General features: G+C 57.2%; 1 protein-coding gene across 1 annotated transcript; it reads left to right on the top strand.

The window, feature by feature from the left end:
• The first annotated feature begins 592 nt into the window (after positions 1-592).
• Positions 593-7,962, top strand: NODAL (nodal growth differentiation factor). The gene is made up of 3 exons (XM_038534214.1): positions 593-797; positions 4,970-5,667; positions 7,062-7,962. Exons 2-3 carry the CDS (start codon positions 5,176-5,178, stop codon positions 7,212-7,214), a joined length of 645 nt encoding a protein of 214 aa, XP_038390142.1. The 5' UTR covers positions 593-797; positions 4,970-5,175; the 3' UTR covers positions 7,215-7,962.
• Positions 7,963-10,523: the final 2,561 nt, after the last annotated feature.

The raw sequence follows: 10,523 nt of genomic DNA, 5'->3' as shown, positions 1-10,523 counted from the left end.
CCTGCTGGGCCCTGCTCCAGGCGGGCGCCGCGACGGTGGCCCCGGTGCCGCTGCGGGCGCGGGTGCAGCCCTCGTCGCCGGCCCCTCTCGCCTACATGCTGAGCCTCTACCGCGACCCGCTGCCCCGGGCTGACATCATCCGCAGCCTGCAGGCGCAAGGTAGGGCCGGGCCGCCGGGGTCCGCAAGGGCGCGGGAAGGGCTGGGGCCGCCGGGGCCGCGGGGCCCGAGGGCGCAGCGGCTGGCGGCGGCGGGGGCGGCCCGGGGGCCCAGGGCGTTGCGCGGTGCTTGGGGCGCGCAGAGCGCGGTGCGGGAGCGTGGGAGGCCGACTGCGCCGCGGACGCCGGGGGCCTCCTGGCCCACGGGAGCTCCGGGCTGCACGGGCGCGCTTCCCCCCGCAGAGGCTGGCGAGCGCGGGGGGCCCCAGCACGGGCCGCGCGCAGCACGAAACCGCGCGGAGTGATAAACGGGCGCTATTACTGCCGCGTACATTTTGTCGATTTCTTTTGGTTTTCGCGCCTGTGGGTGACAGCGTGAGGGAGTCTGGCGCTGGCAGCGCCCGGGCTGGCCGCGAGCCCCGCAACCCAGCATGGGGCGCGCCCCGTGAGGTCGGGGCTCGGAGATGGGCTGCCCCGAGGTCGGAAACTGAGGCGGGCCTGGGAACCCCGCCCAGGCTGGGAAGGTGTCAGCGTCCCCAGGGCCGGCCCCGAGCCTAGGTTCGGATGGAGGGAAGCCCTCCGCGACCCCCGCGGCCCCGGGGCGTCACCCTCGGAAGCGGGGCGTCGGGCGCCGCGGGCAGGTGGGTGCTGGGCTGAGGGCGCGCTCCTGCGGGGTCCCCTTGCCCCCTGCAATCCACATCCTGACGTCTGGGGTCGGCCGGCCCCTGCCGCCCTGCGCCCGCCTGCGCCTCCCTCCGCGCTGGGGCCAGACGGCCCGCCCCACGCTGGGGCGCAATCCACATCCGATAATCTGACCTAATTGGCCACCCGCCAGCCCCTTGTGGTCTGGGGCTGGGGGCTCCCAGCTCCCCCGCCGGCCACGTCTGGGGTCAGACAGCTGATGACCCTCTCCCGAGGGGTCATCTGGGGACCAGACGGACGAGGGACATCCGAGGGGCGAGCGGGCTTGGCAGTTACGGGAGCGGGAGCGCTCTGCTCAGGCCCTGCGTCCAGAAAGCTGGATGCGCTGGGTGCGGGGAGTGGGCTGGACAGAGGGGCCGCGGTGCGGGTGCGCTTTTTCGGTTCATTCGTCCTTCTGGAGAGTTCCAGAAGGTTTGTGTGTGGGGGTGGGGGGGGTTGACAGTCTGGGAGACTGGAAAGAGGGGTGCTGGTCCTTCCAACCCTGCTTCCCAATTCCTGGTGCCCCCCCCCCCCCGCCCCTTGCATATCAGTTGACTTCTCTAGTCTCCCCTTCTGTCAAATAGGGGCCTGGCTTTCTGCCTCATTTGTGTGTACAGGTGGTAAAATACAGGACAGAACTACCAACTCACCTTTTCTCAGTTTGTGCAGCGGCGTTAAGTACATTCAGTGCTGTGAATGGGCTTCATTTTTTTTTAAAAGCAGCAGGAAGAGCCTGCCTGGAGGGACACGGGTGGAGAAGGGATGTCCCAGACGCTCCTTTCCCTCGTGGGTTTATCTGTTCGCCTTGGGAGGAAAGCGGGACGTGGGTGTTGGAGTCTAACCAAAGTGGGTTTGCATCTGCTTGTCCCCGTTGAGGGCTCACCTTGGGTTTTTAGAAAACCTTCAGTTTTCTCACCTGCAAAATGTAGCGGTGGTGAGGATTGCAGGAGAGGAGGCTCGGCCGGAAGCAGTTAGTGGCAATTATCCTCATCCTAAACGTATCCTATGTTTATAATAACGTAGAGCAGACACTTAGTGTCTTACGCCCTCCTTTCCTGCAGAGCCCCAAGTCCTCACTCAGCCTCAGCACCCTGTCTGAGGGGAGGGAACCCAAGGGCATGGGCCCAACCACTTTCTTCTTTAGAATTGGATGTGGGTGGGTGCCTGGATAGCTCAGCGGTTGAGCATCTACCTTGGGCTCAGGTCGTGATCCCGGGGTCCTGGGATCAAGTCCCATATCAGGCTCCTGGCACAGAGCCCACTTCTCCCTCTGCCTATGTCTCTGCCTCTCTATGTGTCTTTCATGAATAAATAAGTAAAATCTTAAAAAACAAAAAAGGAAGAACCAGACATGGGTCAAGATCTTACTGGGGCCTGTGTGGCCGACTCCGTTGAGTCCATGGACAGGTTTCAGGGTGTCTGTGAACTCTCTCCGGAGACCAAGCCCTAAGCAAATTTGTTGTACAGGTAGGAGCATTCTTAGCATGTATCGGGCATCAGTGACCCCCAAGGGATGAGGCACCCTGTCCTAACAAGAACCAGAGCCGGACCTAAGAGAACCCAGCAGCACTACTTCCCAAGGAGCCCTTGGCTGGGGGTGGGGTCATGAAGGCAAAGACTCTTCCCACCCTGGGAAGGAGCCCTCCATACACATTGTCCATCCCGGTAACAGATGACTCTGCTCCTCTGTCCAGGTCCCTTACTACCTATCTGGATACATTTATTTATTTATTTATTTAGATTTTATTTATTTATTTGACAGAGAGCACAAGCAGGGGGAGCAGCAGGCAGAGGGAGAGGGAGAAGCAGGCTCCCCGCTGAGCAGGGTTGGATCCCAGGACCCTGGGACCATGACCTGAGCTGAGGGCAGATGCTTCACCGACTGAGCAACCGAGGGGCCCCCGGACACCTTCATTTCTACCTTGGACGTCGGCAATAATAAGGAAGTGGTTGATGACAGCCAACGTGTTGTACTTTGGTTGTGCTGGGCAAGACACTTTCCACACATTATCTCAGTAAATCCTAACACTCCTGGGAGGCTGGATGCTGTCACTATCTCCCTTTTACAGAGAGGGAAACTGAGGCCCAGAGGAGGCAAGTAACCTGCCCAATGTTAAACAGCAAGTGGCAGAATTTGAAGATCACAGGAGGCACCAGAGCCCTTGCTCTGAGCCACGGAGCCAGAACGCCTTCCTCTAAAAGGCCATTTGTGGATGCTTGAGATAAAAAATCTTTAACTCCTGGTGCAAGTGGCCAGGACACGCTGCAGGTCCCTCCTAACCCCCAGCTGGCTCCGGTGCTGCAGTGGGCCATGGGGGATGCCGGGCTCCTCCCCACACCTCTGGGGAGAGTTGCTAGCCAGGGCCCGGTTATTGCCCCCTGCAGGTGCTAATGAGGAGGGAAGTGGAAATTAAGTGAAGAAGAGCAGCTGGAGGTGGGCTGGGAGAAGCGGCCAGCAGGCTGAAGTTGGGAACGGTCTTGTCGTGCAGGGTGGATTTCTCGGAGAAATTCACTTACCACCTGATCAAAGATGCTCTATGAGACAATTAAAACAACAAAAAAATGGGGGCTGCCTGGGTGGCTCAGTGGTTGAGCACCTACCTTTGGCTTAGGTCGTGATCCCGGGGTCCTGGGATCGAGTCCCGTATTGGCCTCACACACAGCCTATTTCTCCCTCTGCCCATGTCTCTGCCTCTCTCTCTCTCTCTCTCTCTCTCTCTCTCTCTCTCTCTCTCTCTCTGTCTCTCCTGAATAAATAAATAAAAATCTTAAAAAAAAGAAAAAGAAAGAAACTGTCACATGGTCTTCCCAGAGTGGACCTAAATCAGAGCTCAGTTAGTATTTTTATTCTAAGGGATCATCTAAGGAACTTTTCTTTAGCAACAAACCTTCAAGTCTCTTTATTTCCATGAGGGCTTAGGATAATGCAAGGAGGGGTAGGACATGACCATTCCCATTGCAAAGAAGAGGAAACTGGGTTTGAAAAAAGTTAAAGGGATCCCTGGGTGGCGCAGCGGTTTGGCGCCTGCCTTTGGCCCAGGGCGCGATCCTGGAGACCCGGGATCGAATCCCACATCAGGCTCCCGGTGCATGGAGCCTGCTTCTCCCTCTGCCTGTGTCTCTGCCTCTCTCTCTCTCTCTGTGACTATCATAAATAAATAAAAAATTAAAAAAAAAAAAAAAAAAAAGAAAAAAGTTAAAGGTCACTTTTAGGTGAGCTGAAAATCCACAAAAACATGCTATTCCCAGACGGTGGACTAAATTAGTCCAGGACTAAAATGAATGGAATGTGCTTCCCCATTCCTTTTCATCCAGTTTGAATTGAGTTGTCTTGGGGTTGGAGGGGGGGTGTGGAACAGGCTGGAGGCTGTGTGTGCGCTTGAGGTGTCTGCTGCAGGTGTGGGAATGCCCGGGCCAGGGCAGGGATGGGGGGCTGGGAGGGTGTGCTAAGCACCCTGCAGGTAGATGAGAAAGCCTGCTGGGTGGAAAACTGCCAGAACTGCCAGGTCCGTGCAGAGTCGTGCTTAGAATGCCCGTGGAAGCCTGTGTGTAAGGCTGTCCAAGACTCCCGAAGTTTCTGCCTCTGCCTTGAGGAATGGGTGGAGGAGAGGGTGGCCAGTCTTTGGCTTCTGTTTCGTGTGCGTCCCTGAGCGCGCCGAGGCTTGCCCTTGCAGGATAGGCATACCAACTTCATGTGCCCGTGAAATAGGTCTCTTTCCGGTGAGAGAATGGAGTCTGGGAAGGTGACTTGCTCAGGGTCACGGGGTGAGGGGAAGCTCAGGGTTTGGCCTTAGAGCAGAGAGAACTCATCCAGCTTCTACCATTTGTTCTCTGGCCGCGGAGCGCCTTGGAGGGAGCAGCCCAACCGTGATCTGGAGTTTGGGCTTTGAGGTTGGGCAAATCCAGGTTAATTCTTGGCCCTGGCACCTTGTGCAGGTGGTTTAACCTCTCTGAGTCTCACCTGAAATTGGACTAAAAAGGACTCAGCGATGCCAACTCCTAGGGTTGGGGTGGGGATGGAGAGGAGGCCTGTTAGGTGAAGGCTCCAATAGGAGCCCTGGGGGTTGTTACACGGATGAGGCTGCAGGGGGCCCCCACTCACCCTGCTTCCTTCTCCGTCTTTCCCACCCAGATGTGGAGGTGGACGGACACAACTGGACCTTTGCTTTTGACTTCTCCTTCCTGAGCCAAGTGGAGGATCTGGTGTGGGCTGAGCTCCGGCTGCAGCTGTCCAGCCCCGTGGCCCTTCCCCCCGGCGTGCTCCTCTCCATCGAGATTTTCCACCAGCTCAAGCCAGATGCAGAGCAGGACCTGGCTGCCTGCCAGGAACGTCTTCGTATGGACCTGTTCACTGTCCCTCTGTCCCATGTCACCTTTTCCTCGGGCAGCATGGTCCTGGAGGTGACCAGGCCACTCTCCAAGTGGCTGAAGCACCCTGGGGAGCTGGAGGCACAGATGTCCAGCATGGCTGGAGGGTGTCCGCAGCGGCCTCCCACGCCGCCTGTCACCAGTGTGCTCCTCGTGCTCTACTCCAACCTGTCGCCAGAGCAGAGGCGGCTGGGCGGCTCCACCTTGCTGTGGGAGGCCGAGAGCTCCTGGCGGGCCCGGGAGGGACAACTGTCCTCGGAGAGGCGCCGGCGGCACCGGCGCCACCATGTGCCCGACAGAAGCCAGCTGTGCCGGAAGGTCAAGTTCCAGGTGGACTTCAACCTCATTGGATGGGGCTCCTGGATCATCTACCCCAAGCAGTACAATGCTTATCGCTGCGAGGGCGAGTGTCCTAACCCCGTGGGGGAGGAGTTCCATCCGACCAACCACGCATACATCCAGGTGCGGAGCCCTGCCGAGGGGAGGGGAGGCTGTGGGCTGCTGGATGGGGAGGTGGGGGGACAGGACGCCAGCTTGGCTCGTAAATCACATGGTCCATTCATTCACTGTTATTCGGGTGCCAGCTCCTATCCTGGCTCCTATCCTGTAGTGATGACCTGTGACAGATCCTCTGAGGGCCTACGTGGAGTGCTGCCCCCGTTGGGTCACCTTGAACGCCTTGCTTCCTTAGAATGTCCTCCATAAAGTTAGGGGTGAAAGGTGTAGCCTAGAAGGCCGCTGCTTCCCCTCAGCTCTGACTTTGAGGAAAGGAAGGTCGGAACCCGGACTTGGGGAATAAAGCAGGCTTCGATTCCTATGTATTAGCCGGTGACGCTGACCAAGTTGCTCATTCTCTCTGAGCCTGACTTTTCCCACCTGCGAGAGGGGGGTGGCCGTGCCAGATTTCACAGGAATGCTGTAGGCTTAAACGAGGTGCTAGGTGTACCTAGAGCACGTGTATGCCAGCAGGTGTCCGGCACGTCTGATGTTGCATTATCATTACTAGAAGTGCATGATTCACTGGTGGAATGGGGGCCCCATTAATGCGGCCATGGTTGGGATAACACTGTTCCAGCCGCTGTACTCCTGCTGCCTAAAATGGCAGTTGGACACGGTTTTGTAAGAGAGAAGGCCCACCAGGTGCCACTAATCAGCCTAAGGTCTGGAAGGTGGTGGAGGGGAGTAAAGGGAGAATGAGAAGGAGGGAGTAGGGAATACAGCCCAAAGTAGTGGCCCTGGTATTGGGGTACAGAGGCTCTGGGGAGCATGTGAGCTGAGCTGATGCAAGGAAAACACCAGAGGAGCCAGAGCCCTGTAGGACCTTTCCCGGGCAAAGGCCTGAGCTTCTCCTGGGACTTCTGCTCCACCCACCTACCTGCTGCATGATCAAGGGGCCCCCCAGAGACCCAGAGAGTCCCAACTAGCAGCTCTGACACTAGCATCTGGAAAGACCTCACTGGACCACAGGGACGGGGCCCGGTTCCAGAGTGCCAAGGGATTGTTACCTTTTCTCTTATTGACTCTATTTGCCTTTCTCTGGGCAACAAAGGAAATCCCACAAGAATTTCCGCATGACTCTTTTCTGCTTCATGTTTCTGGAACTAAACCAGGAGTTTCTTGGAATTGATATGCACTCTAGACTAGAACAATAGGAGGACATGTAAGCTTGCTCCTGCTCTACCCAGATACAGCTTTTAGAATCTTCTGTTTAGCTCCTTTTTTTTTTTTCTTTAAACAGCCTGTGAAGTTACTTTATGTGTTAAGTTGATGACATGTTGGCAGGCTGATTTCCTTTATGAGAACAATTTTCTTCTATTTTTGTACCCAGATTTTAACTGACTTTTCTCCCCCCGCAGAGTCTGCTAAAGCGATACCAGCCCCACCGAGTCCCTTCCACCTGCTGTGCCCCCGTGAAGACCAAGCCCCTGAGCATGCTGTATGTGGACAATGGCAGAGTCCTCCTGGACCATCATAAAGACATGATTGTGGAAGAATGTGGGTGCCTTTGAGGCAATCCTGGCGGGGGGGCTGGATTTGCCTATACCCTGGGAAGTTGGGAAGGTCCTAGAAGACACGATAACCATCGAATGCGATGAAGAGAACCGGAGGGGGAGAGCTTGCTCTGTCTGCCAGGGCTGCGGAAGAAGGGCAGCTCTGCAAAGGCAAGCTCTGTGGAGTCTGGCAAACACGGAGGCTGCTGTCAGGAGAGAGGGAGGCAAGCCTGTGAGGCAGGCTTGTTGGTTTTCTCTTTACTGAAGAGACAGTGGTGAGTAAAAGCACTGGCGCAAGGGTTCTTGACTTTTTAACCTATGAACCCGCAGAAATTAGAAGCAAACGTTGGGGCATATGTGCATTTATCTGTGAGGTGGGACAGGTTATCCGTAACCTTCATGTATTCTCAAAAGTGGTCCTTGACCACCCTCTCTCCTCCGCCAAGATTACGTTCACTGTGTTAAGTGAAAAACGGTTGGCCACTGTCGTGTCCGGCTGGTTCAGGGAAGCCCCCACATCTCCCGGGCTGGCCAGGGGCAATGGGCTGGCCTTGTCCAGAGGCTCCCCGGAGTGGGTCTCTGCTAATGAGTCGCACGAACAATAAAGACATTGTGAAGTCCTCCTAGGCCAGCTGGTGCCTTTGAAGGGAGAAGCAGGAACTCGTCCAGAGGACTGGCCACGTGGGTCTGCAGGAGTGGAGGCCTCGGACATCCCCGCTGTCAGCCCGCTTGGGCAGACACAATCCGAGTCTATTAAAGTTGGTGACAGTTCACCCCAGTGTCTCGTGTGTGCTGTTAATGAGGCCCCCGTGCCTCCCGTCCAGTGGGGGTGAGGCGTCCTGAGACTTGGGTTATGGTCACGGCTGAGCCGCTGAGAAGCTGGGTGACCTCAGGTGAGTCATTCCTCACTCGGGCCCCTCCTGTAAAGTCAAAGTGAGTGGATCCTGACGCACCCCTATAAAAAGTCTGTGAGCAGGACCATAAGAGCCGCAGGCCCTATGTCATGGGCTGTGCTCTGGGCCTTGTCCCCGTCACCCTGCACAGCTGAGGAAGGCTGCTAAGCCTCAGGGCTGCCATACCCCCTCTATCGAACCTTCACCAGCTCTTCTGTTGCTCAGGGTGCAAAGTCTGGCTTAATTTCGGGTTCCACCTGACAGCACAGCAGAAAGAACCCCAGCTTTCTTGTGGGACGCTCTGCTACCAAACACCTGAGCATGGCTTTGCCCCCTGGATGAAAAGACCCCGAAGGCAGTCATTCTGTTTTTCTCTTTTAGCTGACCTCATTGAGCGTCGCCGGGACAAGGGCCATCTTTGCCTGGCAGCGCGAGGGGGGGAACGCAAGCCTATGGTAGTTCTACCCCTGCCTCCCCGGGAAGCCGGCCAACCCGTGCCCCAGGCTGAGGAAACCGATCTCCATCATGTGGGAACCTCTCCTGACTTTAGATGTGACTCGATTGCAGCCTCGGTTGAGACAAGGTAGTAATCCAGGCCTAGGCAGAGGTTGGAGAGGCTGGAGCCCGGCCTAGTCTTGAGAAACCTCAATGCCCTGATTCAGCAACCAAGCGGATCCAGCCGCTCCTTTCTTGGGGTGGAAATAGACCTGCCCAGACCACAATTCCAAATCCCCATAGGATTCTGCATCTGACTCAGCTCTGAAAACACCAGAGCTGGGGAGTCCCTGTGAGGGCAGCTTCGCATCCCGTCTATTTCCCTCAGTGAGACCCCGCAAGGCCCAGGGCCCGACCGCACAGCTGGGAGGGGTTGGGTCAGGAACTCGGCTCTGGTCCCTGGAGCCCCAGGGGTGCTGAACTTAATAGCACCTGGAGGTTTCTGCTCCCCTACTTTTAGTCAAGGCCTAGCCTTTGGAACCAAACATTTGGACCCAATTCCACTACCACATGGAAATTCTGGGAAGTGAAAATCCCACCCCGGGGCTTTAGAGCGTCTTCCTTACTAAATCGGTGCCCAACATTTCTTCTGTGACTAGGGCCAAGAAAGAGAAAGTTCAAGCTACTTGTGGCCACGGCTTGTGGGAGAGTTTACAGTTGGCAGCTCCACTGCCTCAGAGAACAAAGCTCCCTGAGAGGCAGCGCTTCCTATCAGCAGGCGGGGTCCAAGGAGTGGAACTTGGCTTTGCTGACTGACCCCTGCTGAGAGCTGTGGGTCTTCCGCGGCGTCTGGGGCCAAGCCTAGCCACGCAGCTTCTTGCTCTGGGCCCCCTGGGCCGGGCAGGCTCCATAACCCAGGGGAAACCCTGCTCCTTTCCTCTGAGAACGAGGTCGGGCCCTAACCTGGGGGCCCGGGAGGGGCTCTCCCAGAACTTGCTCTCAAGGCAAAGCCCCACCGTACTGAGAGCCGCGCCAAGCCAGTGGCTGAGTGGGGACAATCGGCTGCCTTGCTGTCCTTGGCTGGGCGGTACCTGGAGAGGAGACAGGACTGGAAGGAGAGAAGCAGAAACACGGGCTACACGGGTGGTGGGAGGCCTGTGCCTCCATCCTCAGCCTCCCCATACCCTGCCCTGCCACATCCTACCTGCCTCTGCGCAGAGTAAAGGACGATGAAGTGCTAGTGGAAAGATTCCTTAGTCCTTCCAAAGGTCCCAGGGCTGGCTGGGGCCGCGGTCTGCAAGCCCACTCCACGCCCAAACTTGCTCACTCCCGAGGGAAAGGAGGCCCAACCGGCCGACCTCTGGCTGCCATGCCAGCCAGGCTGTGCTCCAGTCCTTTCTCGAACTCTTCGTGCCAGGCCCGGGGCTAAGCGCCTTCCGTGAGCCGAGCCCAGCCTCACAGCCACCTGGGAACGCGTAGTCCTTAATCCCAGGCTACCCTAGAGAACTCTGGTGGAAGGAATGTGGCCACTCAGCCAGCCTTCAAGGCTGCCTCACTCTGAAGCCAGACAACCAAACCTCGACGCTGTCCTTGTAAGGAAAACGTTTCAAGTCCACTTTTACTCTGTGGACCTGTTGGCAGCTCAAACAGGACAGGATTCTCGTCCTCAGTATTAATACGTGAGACTCACTGGATTCGTAATAGCAGTCGGATGCTCCCGCAGCTCCTGGAGTTCAGGACCTCGGGCGGGATGCATTTCTGACAAGTGCCCCTGGGAATGCAGGCAGCCCCCTTCTGGAAAAAGGCAAGACTGTTGTCTGGGCTTCTGTGAGGCGGCCCCACATGCACCTGTTCACCACCACGCTTCTGAGGGCAGGGAGAGAAACCCACTGCATACGTAGGGGCCAGACAAAGCCAGTGTGCCGCGGATGTTGAGAACTGCCATACGGAATGGCTGACCATCTTTGCCCATCTCCCTCACCGGTCAAGACCCTCCACA

The sequence above is a fragment of the Canis lupus genome, chromosome 4 (genome assembly GCF_011100685.1).
Source record: "Canis lupus familiaris isolate Mischka breed German Shepherd chromosome 4, alternate assembly UU_Cfam_GSD_1.0, whole genome shotgun sequence".
Lineage (NCBI taxonomy): Eukaryota > Metazoa > Chordata > Mammalia > Carnivora > Canidae > Canis > Canis lupus.
This window is presented reverse-complemented; position numbering and strand designations above follow the sequence as displayed.